This window comes from Poecilia reticulata, chromosome 2 (assembly GCF_904066995.2).
Source record: "Poecilia reticulata chromosome 2, P_reticulata-male-v2, whole genome shotgun sequence".
Lineage (NCBI taxonomy): Eukaryota > Metazoa > Chordata > Actinopteri > Cyprinodontiformes > Poeciliidae > Poecilia > Poecilia reticulata.
Window position 1 is genome coordinate 30,039,745 of NC_088831.1, and position 23,499 is coordinate 30,063,243.

The following is a 23,499-nucleotide window of genomic DNA, read 5'->3' on the forward strand; positions in this document are numbered from 1 at the left end:
ACTTTTTTTTTTTTTTGGTTAGAGCATTGATTTAAAATTTGACATGTTTCTTTCTAAGGCATGAACCTGAATAAGCGGGAACTGAACGAGCACGTGGAGTTTGAGTCTCAGACATACTATGCAGCATTTGCAGCAGAACTCGAGGCCTGTGCACAGCCAATGTGGGGTCTCTTGACACACTGCAAAGTCAAAGTAAGTCCATGAAGCTTACATTGCAGCTTTTTTTCTTGGCTTCATGCTTTCACGTTTGAAGGCCCGTTGGAGCTTTGGACATACTGCGCCTACAATTCTTACAGCGTCTTGCAAAATTATTAATTTTATTAGAGCATTTTTCGGTACTTAAAAGAATGATGGTGAGCATCCAGAATGCCAGAGTTAAAGCAAATGTACGGGTGGTTGATTTAGTAGAATAACCAGAGAAACAGAGAACCAGTGCTCACTGTATCTATTTTCCCCGTTTAATTTGGGCAATCTGGATGCTCCTTGGGTAAAATTTGTTGTCAGCATACTTTCAGAGGAAGAACTATCAAGCATACAGATATGCAAGCCAGGAAGAAAAACCAGCCTGATCAGTCAGGAGGTGAACAGGCAATCAGCCAAAAAGGAAACATCTGTGTGTAGATGAACAAGTTGGAATACAACCAGGAAAAGCAAAAATCACCTAACATTCATCATTTAAAGAAAACACGCACACAAAAAATGCATTCATCGTAGAATCCATCAAGAAAGAGAAAAGCCTGCATGTGATAAATCAACAAAAAGCAGCACGTAATTGTGATGTAGAAGTAAAAGGTACATAATCTTGACCAGTTTCTTTCAGTCCCCTGAGTTCATACATTAATACTGTAGAGCACCTCTTTCGCTTGAGCTTTGTCAGTGTTTGGTGCCTCCATCAGCCTTTCTTCCAGGATTGTGGTATTTAGATTGATCTGTCTTCTCGTCACCTCTGACCAGCTTCCCTGTCATAGGGAAGCATCTCCACAGCATGACGCTACCAGCACCGTGTGTCATGGTGGGAGTTTTCTTTGCTTGGACTTCGGCATTGTTTTCTTTTTCTGCCAAAATTCGTATCTGGCATATTTTGGGCCAAAGGAAATTTAGTTTCAGTCTCATGTACTAAAATGGACAAAACAAACTGTGATCAGGACCAACAGTTACCACCTGAGCTGTTGATCTGTGCAGCTTTTCCAGAGATACCATGGGCCTCTTGACTAACTTCTAAAATTAACTCTCTATTTCCTAGTGCCCATGCCTTGGTAGGTTTTACAGTTATGCCATCCTCTCTTCATTTCCAGATGATTAATCAAGCAGAGCTGTGTGAGACTTCAAAGCTTGAGAGATTGTTTGGTGTAAACTTCTCCCCAACTTTTTCCCTGACCTGTCTGCTGTATTCCTTGGTCTTCATGATGCTGTCTGTTCAATATATTCTCTAACAAAACTTTTGACTCTTGACTGATTCTGTGACTTCTGAAGGCAGGTGCTTGGATTAGATTTTATTACACGGCTTTTAGAGTAAAGTGGACTGAATATGAATGCATTCTGCACTTTTTTTTTGTGGAAGATATTTTTAAAAATATATTACTTCCTTCAGTTTTATGATTAGATACTTTGTTGATAATCTATTGAAAATTGTGGTGGAAGAATGGCTAAGGTGTTCAATCCATAATGCATGATTCAGAATGGATTTTAATTTGTTATATTTGGTTAACAGGAGACCCAGGAATATACAAAAACTGTTGTTCGCTATTGTTTGGAAACACTCCAGATCTGGTTTGATGCCATTGGCTTCATTGATGAGGTGAGTTTCACTGTTGCATTTTTGCTTTTGCAGACAAGTTTCCTTCTAAGTTTTTTTTTTTTATTTTTATTTTTTTATATTTCTTTCCTCATTTTTCGCTGCACGTCTTTCCCAGCCTGCTCCGAATCAAGTGACGTTTCACCTGCCGCTCCATCGCTACTACGCCATGTTCCTCAGCAGGGTATGTCGGAGCTTTTTCCCTTCTAACAGCGAGTTTGTGATTTAGTTCTGTGCTGTGGTGCTAACTATTCGGTTGCAAATCCGCAGGCTGTGAAATGTCAAGGGTTGGATTTGGACAGCCTCCTGCCTGACCAGGAAATGCTGATGAAGATTATGGTGCATCCACTCCAAATTCAGGTATGATAATGGAAAACCACAGATGCACTTCTTTTTTTACCCCTCTACATCCAAAGTTTAAAAGCACTAATGTGTTGCTCAAAACATTTTTTGTTTACTCAAGGCGTGCCTGTCTGAGATCCACAGCAACATGTGGGTCAGGAATGGTCTGCAGATTAAAGGACAAGCTATGACTTATGTGCAATCACACTTCTGCAACTCCATGATAGACCCAGACATCTATCTCCTTCAGGTTGGAAGCGAAGCCTCACAGTAACTATATATATTTTTCCTTCTGTTTTTTTGTATTAAATTATTTTTTGTGTGTTTATTATTATAGGTTTGTGCATCAAGACTGGATCCTGACTACTTCATTTCAAGTGTTTTTGAGAGGTGAATTGCCCCCCACACCCCTATTTCTATTGTGCAAACAGTATTTTCATTAGTTTTTAAACTTTCCGGAACGTGGAATCACCTCATCTTCTCTGGTACAGATTTAAAGTAGTCGACCTCCTGACGATGGCTTCTCAGCACCAGAATGCCGTGTTGGATTCTGAGCAGGAGAGGCCGATGCTGGAAGGCGCGTTGACGTTTCTGGTCATACTGACGAGCCTTCGCATTCATCTGGGTAAGCAGTGGAAAACAGAATTCCTCCTTTCTACTGGCAGCATGAGAGTAACAATGAGTTACAGTGTGCTTAAATTAGATTTTGAATCTAAATATATGCTTTAATTACCTATTTTTAAGGAATTAAGGGGCAGCATCTCACACTTTTTTTTTTACACTTTCTTTATATTTATTTTACTGTGCACGCTAAAAAAGGGAGTATTACCTTATTTTTAATGACTGTTATAAATGATATGATCTTGTAAAATAAAAAAAAATTTCTGACATGCTTTGTGAAACTTTAATCATCTTCTCTCCTGCTGATGTTTTCTAACAGGAATGACGGATGATGAGATTCTTCGGTCCGAGATGGTCTCCCAGTTGTGCATGAACGACCGAACCCACAGTGCACTGTTAGATCTTGTATCCTTCAGTACTTCACAAATACGCTAAAGACCATTATATTATCCGTAAGTATTTTTTGTTTTTCCTTAAGACTTTTCTTCTAGATTCCAGAAAATCCCAACCCAAAGAGCGGCATTGTTCCGGGTAGCTGCAGTTTTGAGGACGTGCTCTCTGCTGTGGCTGATTTCAAAGCGCCTGTGTTTGAGCCCGGAGGCTCCATGCAGCAGGGCATGTACACCCCTAAAGGTAAGAGGGTTGAGTTGATGAAAATGTGCAAAAGAGAAACAGACAATGGTATGAGGTGATGTGTGTCTATATATGGCACAAATATTTTTGGAATAAAATCCAAAATGCATAAACGGAGCCATGGCAACAAAAGAAAATAGGCAAGTTATTAAAAAATATAGCATGTGTACAATTTTCTGCATTTCCAAGTTTTCTTTGCAAAAACTCTTTCCAGAAGTTTTGTAGATGCTCAGAGCTTTCTAAAATAACTCCTCAGACATCTATAATGGCACCCAGACCATGGATTTTATAGGCTAAAAATCTCTATTGCAGATTAACATTTTGGATGCTTTACAGTGATGGATTGTTGTTTTGTTTTTGGAATCAATACGCAGGTACTCTTCTGTTGTCTAAACAGGTTATCAATAGAAGAGGCTGTTAAACAAAGCGACTTCCACCCGACAGAAAAAAATACTGCAAATAGTTGGATTAATGAGTAAATTATTACATTTGATGAACAAATCACAATATAAAATTGAAATGTGTATTAGAGATAAAAAATTACTTTTGCCCCATGCATTATGTTTGGCATGTCTATTAGACTAAATAATTGATTCATTTACTTGTAGTTCTTCAGTAATAATAAATATGATTGGAGATGATTAGAGAACAGTCTTAAGTCTGAAACTTTAGGGTTTTGTGTGACAAGAGTCACCACTTGGGGGCAGATTTTCACCATTTTTAAAGGACAGATGAAAACTGGGAGCAAAGGATTCAATGTCACTTTGTAGCAAAGCTTTTCCCCCTCTGTCTTCTTTTGTTCCCTCTAAATAGCTGAGGTGTGGGAGAAGGAGTTTGACACCATCATGGTCGTCCTCAGAACAGTCTATCGCCGTGATGTTCAGTCAGCAATGGACAGATACTCAGCATTGTAAGTCACCATTTCCACTATTTATTCCTAACAATTCATTTATTGTCCATATTAGACTGGGATTAGATTCACCTCTGTCACCTGTATCACGAAAGAGCATGATGAGAAAAGTTCAGGATCGGTGACCGCTACATCTGCCGGAATGGGTTCCAATTAAATGACCAACCTCAGCGATCCTTTTTTCTCTCTGAAATACAATTGAATTGTGAAAATCCATCTTGTTGACTGCGGCTCAGATGCCTTTCAGGTCAACATTGTTTGTAAGTGGAAGAATTAACTAAGGGATAATTTTCTCCAAAAGTTTCCAGAATGTGTGAAAAGGTTGCAAGGTGGCTAATAGGATTTTAAAAAGAGAGGAATAAACTTTTGAAGGTTTTTGTGCCAATTTCCTCCCTTTATGCCAATTTTATGCAAATAAATTAGGTGTTGATAACAGTGACTCTTTTCTTTGTACAGCAAGAAAGAGCTCTGGTCACTTTTGCACCTTCTCTAGCATTTTATCATAACGACCTTCAGATTGCAGTTTTAGTAAAGTCTTGTGCTCTTAAACCTTAACGTATCTTGATGCAACACATGTAGGTCACAGAATGAAATAATGGTCTAATAGCAGCATATGATTGGCTGGATGGCATTCTAATTAGAAGCACAGCCCTACACAGCTGTTGGTTTTTAATCGTTTTTAATGCGTTTATAATATAATTGAGTTACAACTTTTAAGAAAATTGATGGGCATAAAAATATAAACTAATCCGATTTTTTTTAAAAAGATTAACCTGCTGTCTGATCTTTTCTTTTGTATTTTAAATGATGATTGTACTCATTTCAAATAAAAATTTGTCTTTTCTGTTGTTTATTCTGTGCTTCAGTACACAATAGTGTGATGTATTTCTCCTCGCAACATCTGAAACTGTTATTCCCACCTTCAGTGTGACAGCAGCCTCCCGTTACTCATTTACTCCGACTGTGATGGATTACTCGTCACACTGACCCAGTTCTTGTTAAAATGATGAAGTCATCACTAAAAGAGTGCTCTTGCATAGACTGAAACCATTTTGTTAATCAATTAGTGGCTATGAAGGTTTTATTTAAAGTATTTTTTTCATTTTTTTTCTCTAATTTTCTCTTTCTCCTTCTCCTCATTTGTGACGGCATTATCTAGTTTGAAACAGTATGGCATCCATACTGGAAACCCATGGCCACCTTACAAAGAGAGGACTCCTCTACATCCTTGTTACAAAGGTTTAATCCGACTATTACATTGCAAAACCCTGCACATTGTGATATTCACTCTACTTTACAAGGTGAGCCTGTTTTTCATCTCGGTTTACACTTTTATTTTTTATTAGATTGGTATGGATTTGTTATAAGAAAAGACTGAAGTACAGGACCTATAAAACTGCTCCACAAATCGATAGTCAGGCTGTGTAACAAATGCTTTCCATAGTTTTCCAGTAGAATTTTTTACCTGAATATTGTTTTATTGTTGTATCTGTGTAACTATATCATTTTATGTTATAGATATGGATGGATCACCAGAACATGTCTGAACATGTGCTGTGCATGGTCCTCTACCTGATTGAGCTTGGCTTGGACAACCAGGTTCAAGACCACAAAGAGGATGAGGTGAGTACAAGTACAATCTGTACAGCATCAAAACATTATTCTTCATTTGTCTTAGTTCTCATTCTTGTGATCACTGTTTTTGTCCACAAATTCTTCATGCTTCGTCTTCCTTTACCTTCCTTTACAGGAGCCCTGCATTGAGGAGCACTGTCACGACAGCTGGTTCCCGGGCACCAATCTGCTTTCCAATCTGCACCACGTCATCAACTTTGTAAGGGTCCGGGTTCCTGAGACAGCACCCGAAGTGAAGAGGGATACCCCTCCCAGCACGAGCGCTGAAGCTTCCTCTTATGGCCAGGCAAGTGATGCTGGACGCCTAGACCACATTTACTGCCATACATTGACAATGTTATAAACATGTAGCTGTATGATTTTACAACACTTTACAATACAGTTAATGGTAATTTGAAAACCATTAAACTCTACATCTCTATTCTGTATAAATTTAGAAAACAACATATCTGAAATGCCAGTAAAACCAGCACCAATTCCCTCTGATCGAATTTGCAGCGTATCCATCTTTACAACGAAGCTGTGACCTTTAACATGTAGACTATGTAACCCAGACATGTTTTAAAACTCGTCTAGTGTTTCGTTCAGTTAAGGGGCCGGCATTAAGCTGGGCACTAGACATGAGGAGAACCACGGCAACTAAACATTTCTTTGTGATTTAACCAGGGAAAAGAAAATACTGTTCATGAACAAGGAAGCCTTCCTTAAGCTGTAGTCTAGTTCTACTCGTATCTGTATTTCCAGTCTGCCGTAGCTCGCCAGGTAGCTTTCTCTTTAAACATATTTTGCTGTGCTCTTGCAGAACTCCAGGCGTCTCTCAGGAAATTGGAGAGAGGTAGCTGTCTGCACCCATTACCATAAAAACAGTCTAATTACTTTAATGGCACTAGCACCAGCTGCTGCATTTGTCTATCTTATCTCTGGTATGGAAGCGTCTCTTTGCATGTGTTTGGTGGTTTGTGTTTTCCAAAGGAGCCCTGCCTCGGTGTGTTGAGGCGTGAATATAATGCTGTGCTGCAGCAGTTTCCCTCCCTGTTGACTGCTGAAACTAATTGCGTGTGCAATGCAGGTTTTGGTGTAAACGATTTTTAACCGCATGTCAGTATGATTGATGGTGGCTTGACGGGCTTTTATGATGTATGTTTATTTAAGAGAGCAGCTCGGGTCCTTTTCTGTCAGCCTAGGTCATGCCAATCCTTCACAGGGCTTGTGTGTTTTACGTCAGGGATATTCGAATTTTTTTTCCCTCTAATATTGTTGTCATGACGAGGTGTAATGTCAGCTGAAATTTTATAACGGTCATTTGTTTTGGGTTGCATTGGTTCTGTCAGGATATGGTAATAAGACTCCAGGCTAATCCATCAAAATCCAAGTGAGCAGTAATAAGGCTATGTTAGGAAAGCTTGTCTGCACCAAAATAGTTCTACAGTGCACGTAAAATTTTATGCTTTCTCTTGTTTTTCTGTGAAGATCTTTGATATATTTCAAGCTCTTAAGTATATCAAGTACAGCATAATAATCTTTTAATGGAAAAGCTAGAATTTGCTCTTCCCGTGAGGTTTTTGTTTACACCGCCAATGCCTGATGACCAACCAGAGACCAAAGTATTTCATAAGAGAATGTTTTGAAATGTGCAACTTCATAAAAAAAAGAAAAAAAAAGGCAACCACGGTTTTCATTGGTTTCTTCAGAACCTACGAGAAGCTCAGGTGTTCAGCCTGGTGGCGGAGCGCAGGAGAAAGTTCCAGGAAATAATCAACAGAAGCAACACAGAAGCGGCTCAGGTCGTCAGGCCCAAGAGCTCCTCAACCCGCTGGGTCTCACCAGGCACGCCCCCCCAGCTGGTCACCGAGATCCTGGAGATCCGAGAGAGCATGCTTTCCCTCCTCGTCAAGCTGCACCAGAAGATGTCGTCCAAGCAGAACTCCCTGTCGGCCTCCTGGCTGGACGACCCGGACACAAGCCATCACGCTCACGGAGATGGCATTACAGCCATCGAGCGGATCCTCACCAAGGCGGCCGCACGCAGCTGCCAAATCAAGCGTAGCATCCAGGACATTTGTGGAAAGGTGTGTCCTCCAGTGCCGCCAAAGAAGAACAGTCCGTCTGACAAGAAAGCTATGGACAAAGAGGAAAGGTGAAGTCACTGCGTTTTATTGTGCTAAATAAGAATATCAAATCTATGGGTTAATATTTCATATAAACTTACTCTGATTTTAAATATTGCTCATCATCTCCTTGAGGCAGGGTATTGATGAAAGATGCTCTGTTCAGATATTTTGCCAATAGATTCCAATCAATGATTATGTAAAGCTTTTGCCTTCCTACTTCTCTTATTGTTTTTTTAAAAAAAACAATTTTTTCTTTCTGGCTAAATGTTGATATTAAAAAAATAATCTCAAGGACATAGAACTTACTTTCTCTTCATCACTGAAGTCTTCAAATAAAATACTGCAGGTTATGTGAAATACAGATATTTTTTTCATTCCATCTTTTTTCTACGTCCTTAACTACAAGACAAAAAGGCATTTAAAGGTTGTCTATAAAGTATATTCAAAACAAGCAGCTTTTTTCAGTTTCAGATTGCAACTACACAAAAACTTTATGAAATCTAACAGTCTCGGTGGATCATAATATCGGTGCATAAAATATCAGAAAGGACTATTTGGTTAGCTTCAAGTCTCCCGCATTCATGTTCTGCATACCAATAATATTTTCGGCCAGTTGAATGGACTCTGTCCTACATCAGTTCCTGCAGGCTGTAGGATGTAGATTATTTTTAGTGTCTGGGTTTCTAAAATTCTGACATGGTCCTGAGCACTTTGTACGAATGACAAAAGAAAAAAAATCTGAAAAAATGTCATTTTGGTTTTCAGGAATAAGACTGTTCTATATTTTCTTGATATTGTACATACCTAGTACCAGACATAAACTCAGAGCATCTGCGAGAGAGGAGAGTCTACAGTAAATATTTTAAGCTCTGTTTAGAAGTTAGCGTGTTGATGTGCTAAATGTCATAAGCGTTACAAAATCTATTGTCTTGATACGATGCGTTCACTGATTGGAGATGCAATGAGATTTTAAACTAAATTTTAAAACATGCAATAAAATTGTGACATTGTTGCATCCTGCAGTCTGTCACCATGTACTTGTTTAAAAATAATCATTTTAGAATCAGACAAAATATTAAGAGATGATAAATGGCTTGCATACAAGCACAATGATCAGCTCGAAGTCTGACGTGGAGACGTGTAAAGGAGCAGATAAGCGGAGGTTGTCTGTACACAATCCTGCTTTGATGATCTCTAATGTGCAGATTTCATGCGCTCAACACAGTCTATCCCGCATTATCATTTATGTTGCAATTAATTGTTTTAACGTTGGCCGTGAAAATATGTTCGTATCTCTCTTCTGAAAACCAAAATGTTGAATGTTGTACTTTATTCCCCTTGAAATTTGCCTCTAGTCTGTGTGTCCTGTGGTTAATGATGATAGAAACGGCTTTAACAATCCTGTAACAACCTCCCTTTGGCGCTCGTTTCATCCCTCAGAGAAAATGAGAGGTAGATTTTCTCTCTTTTAAACACATTAGATCTGTTTCCAAGCCAACCGTCGGAGAGCAACGTGGCCACTGGCGCTGAAAATCCATACGCCATTATTTAATCTGATTGCTTGCACCCTTTTAGTTATCAGTAGGGAATAATTGAGCTACTACACTTCTGTCAACATTTGATTCCGTCTTCTTATTGGTCTTCATTTACAAAACTCTCCTCACCTCCTTCAGCTTTAGAGGATTAGCTAGGCCACCTTATTTATTACTATAGTGCCATCTTTAACGTTGAAAACTTGAAAATAATTGGTAATCCTTTTGTGTGCTACAGTATTTCCAACTAGATGAAAATAATTGTAATATTTCCTTCACATTTGTGATGTAACGAACCCTCAGGAGTTAAGTGATTGATGGTTGGTACGAAACTTTAACAATGCGTTTGTTTTTGATGTCACATATTTTACATGCCTTTTTTTCTACAATGTATCATTCAAAACTATGCATATACTCAGTGATTGAATTATTGTAAATTTACCTTTGAAATGCATACTAATTAATAACACAAATACAGTGGTAAAATTGGTTTTAAATTCATCCTGTATTTTCTCTGTTTCAGGCGTCAGCGGGCCCGAGAGAGGCAGCAGAAACTTTTAGCTGAGTTTGCTTCAAGGCAGAAGAGTTTCATGGAAACGGCCATGGATGTTGGTGAGTCTGTTTATCTCTGCTTTTAGAGTTGGCGCTTCAAAATGACGGTCCTACGAGGATATTTAAGAGCGTTAAATATACGTCCTCATTATTAAGACGTTATTGGAATAACCTTGCACAAATTGAATGAACACATTCTTGTGTTAAAGATACAGAGAGTGAAGTTTCTTCTGCTGAGTCAATATTCTCTGTCTTGGATTCCTGTATCTCTTCCTGGAGTCAAAGTGATTATTGTCCAAAGACCTAAAAATAAATAAATGTGCTGCCGTAGCTTTGTCTTAGGTAGCAATATTGCAGCAAAACTGCACTAAGTGCTGAAATATTTGCTAACAAAGAATACAAAATCACAAAAATACAAATATAAATGGGAAACAGGAAAAACTAGGATGAACACCTAACATTTTGATGAATTTAGTCAAAGGTCTTTGTCAAAATATATATATTTTTAACTGCACTTAAAGCTAGGTGGCCAAAAATATTTTCCATTTTGGCCACCTAGTGTATGGAGAGGTTATCTTCCTGTTGTTTTGGCTCATCTGGACGGATGCACCCACTCATATGTCCGGACAACAAGTTTAACGTTCTCTTTACTCATTTTTTGCTCTTTTCCGGCTCTCCACCAGGTTGTCTATTCAAATAGTTACTAAAACTGAATAAATGTGACAGGTTTTCTCCAGAGGTTTTAGCCTCCATTATGTTGCAAGTCATCATCAAGACTGGCAGCCTTTTTTATATTTTTATATATATATATATATATATATATATATATATATATAGATGGATACCTAATGGGAACAAACATTTCATTACCCATTTCTACTGGAATTTGTATGAAACAAATTTGTAAATAAAAATGAATCAGTCAACTAACATGCATTATCAACAATATTCTTTGATACTGTATCTATTGAAGTTTTTATCACAGTTTTATTGGGTGGGTGGGACACCAGCACTTCTTGTTCAGAGAACATGTTTCTACCACAGACCTTGAAGTAAAGTGCCTTTGGTGAAAATAAACCTATCATTGTTCAGATTTCATTTTCCCCCTGATGCAAGGTGAGAGGGAGTTGAGTCTGTGCATACGGTCTCTGGGGTCTATTTAGCAGAAATAGACGTGGGAAAAAGAGTATTTGTGCCTGTTGGCAGTAAGGGCATAAGATCAAAGCCCTAATAGCGAACCGGACTCTAAGGGACCACCCTGACACAGCATGGTTAGCAGCTGAATAATGGCTGCTGTGGTCAGTAGGTCCATTCTTGCAGAACTGTGCTGTGTGACATTTATCTGCACCTTTACTGCAGTGCTGTAACTTTAGCACTTTAGTACTTGTCATATTTTCCAGATCAATGTAAGATTTGGTTCACTTGTACAGAAACAATGGTTGAACTGAGAAGAGGAGTAATATGGTGACTTTACTTTCCATTAAAGTTGGCATTGATGTTTATAGAAGAAAAAAAAAGCAACCACGGTTTTCATTGGTTTCTTCAGAACCTACGAGGAAACCAATCTTTTTCATGATATGGAAAAGATTGGAGTCTTTGTCTCCAGATGACAATCCAGAATAAAGTCGAACAGAATGTAATCAGCTGTTGTTTAATTTTTAAGAGGACTTTGTTGCAGACCAAATGTATTTCTTGAAATCGTGGTGTTATCCAAAAACACCTCCTATTAACAATATTGAAGTATTCAAAGCCAAAGAAAAGTGTGTGAGGAGGCAAATACTTTTCTACAGCACTGTAGTTACAGCTGTCACTGACTTCATAATTGGTTTGTAAAACCAGTGTTACTTAAGATCAGTCTAACATTTAGAGATTAGCTTTCATAGGCTTCCTCAGTTTATGCTACTCTAGGTATTCTTGCTGCTGTGCCCATTTTGCAGTTGCTTGTGTGTGTTTGTGGATGTGTATACAGTCATAGGTGGCTCGGTGTGTTTGGATAGCCTGAGGCTAAGGCTGTAGCCTTGACATCCAGGTGAAACTGTTTTCATTTCCCCAGGAACACAGTGACCTCCTCTGAGAACATGTTCCTCCTAAAAGCAATAAATCAATTTCCAACACAATGTGACATTTCTGCTCAGTGTTTGCTGCTCATTTTGAACAAACTCCTTACCATTTTAAACTGATTTCATGTCTGTAATTAATTTCAGTTGCAAGCAAGTCGAGAGAGGTTTTCCTGTCCATCATCTGTTAACAGCGAGGTTCAAAAACTGTTTAAATATTATGAGCAACACAGTTGGAATTAAAATGAACCTCTTGATGATGTGCATGATTCAGCATTGTACCTTTGCTCACTTTGGTTAAATCACAGTAGACATTAACTGCATCTACTCATCATACTAATGTAAAATGCGGTGGCCAATTTTTAAATCTTCATTTTTATTCTACCATTATGCAGCCACAAGAACAAGATGTAGCATCTGAGGGTTAAATGAAGGTCAAGAACGTAGGTCGTTTGCCACTTAAATGGATGGTTCATAAGTTTTGAAATCAGTTTCTGTTTAGAGATTATAAGACAGCAACTTCTTGCCTCCAGTAAATAATTCAGGGTTAAACAGTGAATGGACATGCCTAAAATTTGAGAAAATATCAAATTTATTCCAATGCAACACTGATGCACCCTGATATATCAGCAATATAGCACAATCTCCTAACAAATGTCTTCTCTGTGTAATCAGACTAATCATATAGAATCCAAATTTGGTTTAGTTCTATCCAGTTCATTGCTGTAAAACACGTTCATATACTGTGATTCAAGTCCATTAATTTTCAATCACACAAGTTTAAACATTGCTTTGAACAAAAGTTTTCTTTCAGAGTAATCAGCTTAATCTAACAGTTACCAATTTTTTTTATTTGCCTCAGCTGGTGTTATTTGAATATTTTGTGTGGAAAGCTTTGTACAAGTAAGTTATTCTCATTCTCATCTCTCTTTTCTCAATCTTGTTTTTGGGCAGAATCTCCTGAAACTGAGGCAGCGATGGATTTGGGGTCATCGGAAGTGATGGAGTCTGAGGTTCTGTACGACTGTGTGATCTGCGGACAGAGCGGACCGTCCACCGAGGACCGGCCAACTGGATTAGTGGTTCTACTCCAAGCATCCTCAGGTGTTAAATTCGGCCAGATTGTCCCTTTGTAGACTCCACCTATGGTGCCTTTTATTCTAAAAATGTTGAAGCAACAGTTAAATCAACATTTAAGGGAAGAATATTTATATTTCTCACCAGCATCGCTGCATTTTACCTAACTTTTCTCCTCCAGTTCTTGGGCACCGACGCAAAAGCAAACAACCCAAGCAGCTACCAACGAGCGACGAGGAGCACATATATCTTGCAGACACATGCGGCGTGGCTCATGATGTCAGGCTCACGCTGATGCAACAGTTCTTCAAAGATGTATGTGGCTCACAGAAACATATATTTTGTTAAAGTTAGGTAAAAATCCGACTTCCAAAAGAGCTTTTATATGTTGCACACCGTCTGGTAAAATTCACGTCAAAAGCATTTTTCTAAATGACATTAGGCAGACTGATTTCTCAGTTCAGGATATTGCAAAATGCATTATCTCATTTCTGATTCTTTTCCACAAATTGATGTCAGAAACTATCCATGCACTTCTCAATTAAAATATATAACATTTTAAATGTTTGAACAAAGCAAATCATCTGGTATGTACAATAGATAAAAAAAACAAAAAACATTTCTGAGGTTGTTCTTTTAATACTGAGGAGTTCAGATCGCCTCTGAGCTGCAGAAGCCTCTGCAGGATGGATATCTATGAATTAGCTCTGACTGATGTGTTTTCTCTTTTGTGAATTCTGCAGAGTTCTTGTTTGCAGTCTGTGTCAATAGGCTGGGATGGAGGAGTCTATGTCCAGACCTGCGGACACACTCTGCATATAGATTGCCATAAGTCCTACATGGAGTCTCTGAGGGTAAGAAAGACTTGACCTTATGAAATTAATGTTCCGCTAACAGAAGCTGGATGCCTGTTTAGGATGGAGATTAACAGCTCATTAACCAAACACCTACGAAACATTTCTTTTTTTGTTTTATATCATAATCTGTATATTATGATACAGTTTATATAATATACAGATTATATAAAAGAATAAACTAAAAGTTTATTCTTTTAGTTTGAAAGAATAAACTTTTCTGTACATTTTTTTTACCTTATGTTTATGTTTAGAACTATATTTGCGGAATCTTTTTTTTTTTTTTTTTTTTTTTTACTCTTGTGATGTTTTTCTTCAGAATGACCAGGTCCTCCAGGGTTTCTCTGTTGACAAGGGTGAATTTACCTGCCCACTGTGCCGGCAGTTTGCCAATAGTGTCCTCCCGTGCCGCCCTGGGCGTGGCACGGGTTCGAGTGGATGGCACACACCCACGAACAAAGCGACATGCGTTCTGGTGAAGGAGGTGGAGGACCTGCAGGAAAAACTCGGCCTTTTTCCAGTGAGTTTTAAATTAAATTTATGGCGCAATATATATCGGTTTTACAATCAGTATATATAAGCAGATGTTGATGCCATTCGTTAACATATTGGCATTGGTCAGAGTAAAGCTAGACTAATATTAAAAGCTAATGTTTATTTCCATCTTGGCCATATGTTTATGTTTTATAGGGGGTTGGCCATGCGTTTATGTTTGAGTATGTGAATAGAATAGAAATATAATTTATTGTCCCACATATTCAGGTGTAAAAGGTGTAATAACAGAAAAGTGAAAGTGCATGTAGATTCACACAAAGATAAAAAGTATCAAAGTATATAAAAACAAATAAAATTGAAAATATAACTTTATAGTTCTACATTATTTATAATAAGACGGTTATAGCAATTTCTATTGAAGTCACTAGTATTTAGTGCTGCAGCATTTAGCTTTACAAACTTTTTTTGTAAGACATTTTTGACTGTAACGGTTTGCTACGTTGTAATATAGCAATCCATAGTTTTGAATTAAAGTAAAACCTTGACCTTTTTTGTCTCCTGCACACATTCTTTTTTCATTAATAAAATTACCCAGATAAAAATATTTGTGTTGTCTTTTAATCTTACATTTTGTAGTCTATTGATGATTTAAACTAATTTAAACTATTTTTTCCTCTTAGACGGAGTCCAACTTGAGTAAAGAAATGGAATTAGTAATCAAAGACATAAAGAACACCACCCAGAAGAAATACATGGACTATGGCAAAAATCCTGGCTCCCCAGATAATGATTTCCTCTTCATGTACTCGGTGGCAAGGTAAGATCACAGCCCTCTAATTGTTTAAAATAGTCGCCATTATTCACAAACGATTCTGTTTTTCATGCGTGAACTGGACTTACAGACACTTGATTCAATTGTACGAAGAGCATGTTTTGGTTTTTGAACTTGGAAAAGTGCACACTTGTGTAGTTTAATGTGACATACTCAGGATCTCTTTCACACCTTTAAGATATAGTTACTAACCTCGTTTCAGTAAGAGCTTTGTTATAAACGGTGTAAAACAATCCCTCCCTTATAGCTCCTTTCGTCAAGCGCACATGTGATTTATTTGATTAGTTTTTGTGATCTAGGAAGATCACGGAGTTGACTGGATAAAAATAAATTGCTTATGTATCATTCCTGATCATTTGTTCCTGATTTGGTTTGATGGGGCATATTGTAGCTCTTGAAAGTTGATCCATAAAGTAACCTTTTAAAAATCCTAGTCATTTCTTTTTTATATCACTACTTGTCTAGATTCCTACTTAAAATAATATTACTGATGTACATCATTTGAGTGTGTGTACTGTGACTTGATCTTATTGGCTGGTCGTTGCATTAAAGGTCATCCTTTAGCAACACTTTACACATTTCATGCGCATTCACGCACCAGTAGCAGATGAATCCAGCAGAATAAAGGCCATCTTTTGTTTTTGTTCTGTTGTAAAAGTTTGGTTTTAGCAAACAATAACCATCCATGCAGACAAAGTTGGCACGGCATTAAAAGGGATCTTTGATTTAAAATATATATTTTGTGCTTATAGCTGATGCATGACTTATGAACATTTGATCTATTTAATTTAAACTTAGTCTGCCATTCAAACGTTACCCAAAGATTTTGGAGAATACTCATTTGGATCAAACAAAAACAAACAAAGACTAAACAGACCCAAAGGGAAATATTCTTGGGGGGTTTTTCTGAGCACTTTTATCTTCTACAAAGACTGGTCACAGGTAAGAGAGATGACTGACTCCCTTTGTAACCTTGGGATCCCCTCAACCAACACCACCTCCCGTTTCCAAAAAACTCAAAAGAAGCCATTTGTGTGGTGTAGCTACTTAGACCTCTTGTCCACCCAACACTGGTACCCTCAGCCCTCTGCCCTAAACAGAATGATCCCCTAAGTGTGTCTGGAAGCATGTTGGTGCTATGAAGTTCAATGAACGGAGCAAATTGCCCGAGGAGTGGAAAATTCTTCTGTCACACGGGTGCTCTTATCAGTAAGAGCCAGATGGAGCTTCACTGTGGTTGCATTATCTATGTGAAATTGGGTTTTTTTTTCTCCCAGGAAACCCAAGTATTTGCCTCTCCTCCATGGTCTGTAGGAAGAAACGGCCAGAGGTTTGGCAAGACGGACCCAGATCAGTCCCATTTTTAGCAACACCTAAGAACATATCTGCTTTCACCATCTATGTTCTTAGATGTCTTGTTTTTTATTTTTTATCATTTCCAAAACAAAATCCCAATGTGAGGATGACTGTTTGCACATTTAATATTCATGGTTATAAAACTGATAATAGAACAATTTACATAAACTGATTTTGGAAGGGCTTTTATGCTAATAGTGCGTCTCGTGGAAAATCTATTATGCAATGTGAAGGAGTTGTGCTGACAAAGTGCATTAAGTGGCAGAGGGTTTGACTAGGCGGTGTCTTTCCAAGCTTTTTTATAGTAATAGACTGAAAATCAGAGTCTACAGTAACGCACAACTAGTTACGCAAATATATGCACACTCCCTTGTTTGCATTCACTCTGTAGATGTCGTGTACAGGTCACTGGATCAAATCTGAGAATAGTTTTCTATAGGATGAACAAGACTGTTAGCTTTTTAGTTACTGGTCATATTTGTATTTCTGTTTTGTATTTTGATTTTCACTAATCTAAAAACGATACTACAATTGTAGCGTCTGACCAACTGATCACAAACTGGGGTTCTGTCGACCATGAAGTTCCGTAATCCCCAATCTGTGTGTGTCTCTAATTATCACAGAGGCACATTTAAGGCGTGATGCAGTTTTTAGACGACTCTCCATAATCCCTGCAAAACTTCAGTTTTCCTTACGTATGTTTCACCTACAGAGTAAGCTAGGGAGTTTCAGAAATCTACTGTATTTTCTGCATTATAAGGTGCACCGGATTATAAATTGCACCTTCAATGAATGACTTATTTTAAAACTTTTTTCATATATAAGGCGCATAGAATAGACGCTACAGTAGAGGCTGGAGTTACGTTATGCATCCATTAGATGGAGCTGCACTAAAGTGAATGTCAACAAAACAGTCTGACTCCGGTTAGCGTGGAGAGCCCTCTGCGACTGGGCCGGACGATGATCACCCTTCTCCGTTCGCGGACAGCATGTTCGTGGAGAACGTGGTGCTAAATGACCTGCAGACGACCTGATTATCAGGTCGGTAGGTAGATACTCAAACTTTATTAACAAACCAGCGTTCTGACAACTATCCCAGCATGCACCGCGCGCTTCTTCTTCTACGGGCGAAAATGAAGTCGGTGGCTGCTTATCGTAGTTGCTAGACCTGCTGTGGCTCAATATTGGTTCATATATAAGGCGTACCGGATTATAAGGCGCACTGTCGGCTTTTGAGGAAATTGAAGGTTTTTAGGAGCGACTTATAGTGCGGAAAATACGGTAAGTACAGCAATACTGGGTGGAGAATGTTGCTAATTGAGTGGCTTCATAGATAAACTGTTGTTAATTCCCCACAAAGTCCAGTGGAAAACCATTGATGTGAATGTGCTGCTAATTGAATTTGTATTGATTTTCACTTGTGCAAAGCTCATTTATTATTAAACGTTTCATTGGTAACAGTTTAAAAGGAATAACTTCAGTTATTTTACAAGACTTATGACTTTACTAAAAGCTGTGATGACGCAGTCATGAGCATATTCTGGTGATCACTTTTGCACCAGCTGACCTGCTTACCAATCAGTTGGTTGCTTATGTTTCTGACCCTCAGGACAAACCTGGAGCTGGAGCTTGTGCATCGGGGAGGAAACCTGTGCTCTGGAGGAGCCAGCGCTGCTGCCAAGCGCTCATGTCTAAGTGAGTAGTTGCTGGTTCGATTTCTTATATTTTATTGGTGAACAATCGCTGCATGCCAAGAGAAGATACTGGCCTGATTTATAATGACAAAGTAACTTAACTAGGCATTCGAGTCGGAAAGGACCACCTCTCTTTCTGCAGTCAGGTTTCATTAAATTGTGTTTTAAAGAGCATATGAGTTTTTAACAATCTTTAGTTTGTTTTTTATTTTGTAAAAGCTTATGTCTTTTAAACTGTGTTATTTGCAGTTCAGCACATTGTTCAGTACTACAGCTCGACCGTTGGGGGGGGGGGGGGGGAAACAAGTTAATTAATGGTAAAAAAAAAAATTATGGATTCTGCTCTGAGTGAACTATTTGGAAAACTGTGTTATTTGCAGTTCAGTACATTGTTCAGTACTAAGCTCAACTGTTGAGGGGGAAAAAAAACGTATAACTTATAGTGTTTTTTTTTTTTTTACAGTTTGCAAGGTCATTAACTAAGATATGATGAGATCTGAATTAGAAAGGAAAACCTGAATATTTGTATTTCTTCTCAACTACAAAACGTAGATTAAAAATTGCCATTCAGAGAAGTTAAATTTCATCGATGAATAGAGTGAGAAATCCTGGAGAGATGGATGTGTGATTTTGTTGGGTTTCACTTCCCGTTTTCTAGTTATTTAATTGTTCTGTCAGAGTTGCAGCTGCTCCAGTGAAACGCCCCGTCATCCCCGAGTGCCTGGAGAGATTTCTCCCCTTAAGGGTTGCCATTTTTGAGCTACATTAACCGTGTAGCCACACTGACAGCCAAATTTACTCATTTGCAGTACATTAGTGTTCATTCTTCTTGGGGAAATGGATTTAAAGGAAAAAGGCAGACGTTCACTAACTGTGAGAGCCCATGGGGCTCTTAAGCCTGCTTCCCTATAGGTCCCTCATGTGTTCAGCTGATGAGGTTACAATTGACTGTAGGAACAAGCTCTCTTTTCAATTCCCTGGGCACCTGCTAAATCAAATGTAGAGAGTCTAGCTTTTAAGCAGCTTTGCTCTTTTAGCTGAAAAAATTGAACTCTGCTACTTTAAAGGCATTTTAAAGGATAATGATGCTGACCTTCCCTGTTCCAACTCAATGCCACTTCCAGTCCAATATGCAGGACTGGAAGCGGCATTAGTGTTATTAGTGGTTTGTGGGTTTTTTAGTCTGTAAACCAATATTTAATTACATGACCTGAGACAACTAGGGCATCATCTTAGAAAAAAGTAATTGTGCACCAAACCCCAATTGGTCCTGGGATGTGGATCTATTGATACTAGTAACTATCTGCATTCATTTCAGAGTCGTTGTTGATCTGTGTGTAAGTGATTGTAATTTCAAAGGACCAATCAGACCCCGGTGTTTCGCGCCGTGGACATGTAGTAGTGTCCTTCTTGTCTCACTCAAGTTGCTGTTTTTGTGGTTCACAACACTCACCGTAACTTTTTCTCCAGAATGCATTGACCCATAATGCACTGGTCACACTAACCACCATGTTGAAACACGCTGCGTGACAGAAAACAAAATGATTCACAGATTTTTTTTACCAGAAAAAACTGATTTTTTCTGGTAAAAAAAAAAAAGGTGGAAGAAAAACATGATTTTCTTCCACCTTACTATAATTGGGTTGTTCTGTCATGTAAAAATCAAAATCAAAGACATTTAACTGGTTGTAAGGGGACAAAATATGGAACATTTCAGGAGATATGAACACTTGAACAAGGCACTGTTGTAACAGTGGTCGTGCCAAGTTATCTAATCACTGGTGATGTTTTGCTCAACTTGTTGCAATCGAAAAGCTTTTGTTTTGTTTTGTTTAGGAACCTATAAAGCACGGTGATGATAAGGTTTATTTAAATTTGTTCTTGTTTTCCACCAACTATGTGTCTCAAAGGAAAGTACTTTTAGTTATTTCTATTTGGTGGTCGAAATTGTTTTCACTTGACTCTGCTTCCTCTTGACAAAGAGATGGAAAAAATTGGAGCCATAAAACTTGGAACAAGCATATACTTAATGCATATATTTTGAGGAGCCTAGTTAATTATAGCCAGGATTTTATTCTCTCTCCTGTTTTTAAGATCTTCCCTCCTCCCTGTAGCTGCCTCTCTCTGGTTTGTTGCTGGCTGGAGGAGAACGATGGCAGAGAGGGGAAACAATCTGCAGGAAAGACAAATGGGATGCCGTCAGAATCTGACACCTTGATTTCTCTTTGCCGTGTCTCTTTTTACCTGCGGAGGGCAGTGTTGCTCCAAGAATTGAAAACTGGCTCGCAGGAAAATTACAGTGTCGATTATTTGAAGCCATTTTGCTGCATTACTGCCTCAGAAATCATTGTAAAGCCAAATAAACGAGAGCGAATGCTTTTTGTTACCGCTCTCGTCCTGAGAGCAGCCGCATTTATAAATCGTCCATCTCTGTTGTTAGGCAGATTTGAATGAATTTAGATTTTTCACCTTGCATAATAAACATGTTACACATATTATTACATTAAAGTAACGCCTGGACATGGTAATTAATTGAGGTAGTGACTAAACATGGTTTTGTGTGTGCACCGATGGTCTGTCTTCATGTTCCATTAGTTTCACAAAGAACAGGTGTAAAAGAGACTCTCTAGACTGTCGGACCTGGCCATGAGTCCATCTGGGCTGGCCCCGTTTCATCTGAGCCAAACATTAGCCTGCCGTCTCTCATAGGGCTCTCATAAGTCCTTCAGCATTGCTTGCTGCTGTGATAAAACAAGCTGCGATCAACACGATTGCATTCTCATGCGAGCGATTTGTGAGACAACAACAAGATGTTTTGTCGTTTCTTCTTTCAGATCAGCTGTTCCACGTGTTGGCCATGCACATGAGACTCTACAGCATCGATTCAGCGTACAACCCGTGGACGAAGCTGACGCAGATTGTACAACACAAGGACGCAGAGTGAGTAACGTTCGTCCTCATATACTCTTCCTAAAAGGAAATCTGTTATTCTGTTGATGCATTGCAACTTTTCCATCCTCTGGTGTCTTTCTCACCATTTTCTCTAGCATAAAAACACACTGGATCTAAAAGCAGAAAAAAGAGGTGTGGGGAGGGAGGGGGGGGACTGTGGCTGGTTACCATAGATACCAGTAATTGCTGCATCTGGCAAATTACCGGGCACTCCACGCAGAGCCAAACGACCCTGTCAAATTGAGTGTACAGGGAGCAGCGGTGAAACACCAGCACCCAGCTGTCTCCTGCCCTTTAAAGGGATTAGTATTTATTTAGCAAAATACAAAAAGGTACAAATACATAGGTTGGATTTTTTTTTATGTTTGGTAAAACAACCAGACAAAAAAAATAAGGAAATGTTAGGAAATTTAAAAAGAATATCAATTTGGATTCCATAATTGATGATTTGAAAGAATTGGAGCTGCATTATGTTGGAGAAACATTCAACTGCAATTTGTCATTGAATATTGCAGTGAAAATGTCACGTGGTTCAGCTAACTCCCTTTTAGCTTAAGAATCTCAGTTGCCAAAGTTTGTCCTCACAACCAAACATAATGTTAAAAATATAGCATTTAAATATAGCAGCCCACCAAATATTGCATCCAAGCAGTGCCTTACATTGCACAAATTGATACTGTGACTCAGCATATTGTTTAGCTCTGGAAAACATGGTTTACTGCACCTGAAAAAGAAGCTCAAATAGCCTCTCTTCCTCTGTTAATGTTCTGTTAGACATGCTTTCACACCTGCAAACACGTCAAAGTGCTTGCAGCCTCGGTATTCTCTTTGGACCTATTTGCTGTTTAAAAATACTCTTGTTAGAGCTTCATAAGGGAGCAGTGTCATTCACACCCTGAGGCTGTCGACCTAATGTAGTCTAGTTATATGGGACGGAGAGACGTTTCCACGTCGATGCCAAACATCCCTCTTGCCATTTTCTTTACGAGAGAATCTTAAAAAGGAAATGTTTGAGTGTGCGGCTGCAGATAATGGCTGAAAGCTCGGTCCTCTAAGGTTTTTCTTCCAGTGCACTGAAGAATTAAGTGTTGAGTGGTTTGGAAATGGAAGGTTTTATTCTTTAAGTGCAGTTCCTCTTGTTCTAAACCCCCGAAGCAGCCTTTCAAGGGTAGAGTGGAGACCGGGCCATGCACCGAACAAAAGACATGTAAATTGGAATGGCACAAAATAAGAATATGTTACCCAGAATGCATTAAGGATTTCAATCAGGGGATGCAAGAGAAGGGTTCTTTTGAAGCTACGTCTTTGTTGAACAAATTAAAAATGGAAAACCACAGCAGAAGCTTTTCCTCTCAGATGGTCTAAAGCCACTTTTAGATGTGCTTTATGCAGCATTGCGGTGTTTACCTTCATGTTGAACTTGCTTATCGCCAATAGATACGCAGCAGTTGACATTTGCAACGGTGAAGAAAAACATAAAATTAAATAAAATTCAGCACAATCGACTTGATTTGTCAGCTCAACAAGACAGATGTTTGCTCCTGCAGATGGGTCTTGTTGGCATCAGGTCACACTTTTTCAGTCACAAACGTCGCAGATGCAGTCAGATGAACAAAGAGATGGGGGAAAAAAAGTGTTTTAGTTTTTTTATATTAATTAGGAGAGAACCTAGTTTCCTCCGTCTCATTCTCTGTGACACAACTGAGATAGAGATTCCTTCTTACATTACAGTCAGATTTTCTTTAGGGTGAATTTATTTGAGTTCTGTTTGTTGAACTCTCCATGCAAAACATTTGTTAGAACATTCAAAAATCTCAAGATTTCAACAAGATGATTTGTATCTTTTTAGACTATTGAGCTAAAAAGAAACAAAATTGTAAATGGTATGATCGTACAATTAATTTACCTTTTTTCTGATATTGTGACGTATGCCACCGCCTTACCTTGCTTGTCTTGTCTTGTTTTTTTTTTATTGATCGTTGTTAGTGATTTTACCAAATGTGTGAAACAAATAAGCAGAGAATAAACTCAACCTCATACATGAACTAGTA

At 38.5% G+C, this 23,499-nt stretch overlaps 1 protein-coding gene across 2 annotated transcripts in view; it reads left to right on the plus strand.

Annotated features, from left to right (window-relative positions):
* The window catches only part of ubr3 (ubiquitin protein ligase E3 component n-recognin 3), a 40,277-nt gene that overhangs the window by 9,259 nt on the left and 7,519 nt on the right, over positions 1-23,499 (plus strand). Inside the window, exons 10-32 of one of the 2 annotated variants that reach the window (XM_008399679.3) lie at positions 59-192; positions 1,712-1,798; positions 1,914-1,979; positions 2,066-2,155; positions 2,259-2,387; positions 2,475-2,527; positions 2,629-2,762; positions 3,078-3,163; positions 3,250-3,391; positions 4,205-4,301; positions 5,461-5,602; positions 5,820-5,924; positions 6,052-6,222; positions 6,739-6,771; positions 7,628-8,073; positions 10,103-10,191; positions 13,143-13,292; positions 13,447-13,580; positions 14,009-14,119; positions 14,439-14,639; positions 15,295-15,431; positions 18,412-18,497; positions 21,331-21,436. In XM_008399679.3, coding sequence (XP_008397901.2) covers positions 59-192; positions 1,712-1,798; positions 1,914-1,979; positions 2,066-2,155; positions 2,259-2,387; positions 2,475-2,527; positions 2,629-2,762; positions 3,078-3,163; positions 3,250-3,391; positions 4,205-4,301; positions 5,461-5,602; positions 5,820-5,924; positions 6,052-6,222; positions 6,739-6,771; positions 7,628-8,073; positions 10,103-10,191; positions 13,143-13,292; positions 13,447-13,580; positions 14,009-14,119; positions 14,439-14,639; positions 15,295-15,431; positions 18,412-18,497; positions 21,331-21,436 — 2,929 coding nt within the window. The remainder of the gene's footprint in view (positions 1-58; positions 193-1,711; positions 1,799-1,913; positions 1,980-2,065; positions 2,156-2,258; positions 2,388-2,474; positions 2,528-2,628; positions 2,763-3,077; positions 3,164-3,249; positions 3,392-4,204; positions 4,302-5,460; positions 5,603-5,819; positions 5,925-6,051; positions 6,223-6,738; positions 6,772-7,627; positions 8,074-10,102; positions 10,192-13,142; positions 13,293-13,446; positions 13,581-14,008; positions 14,120-14,438; positions 14,640-15,294; positions 15,432-18,411; positions 18,498-21,330; positions 21,437-23,499) is intronic. The other variant, XM_008399687.3, reaches the window with a different exon arrangement.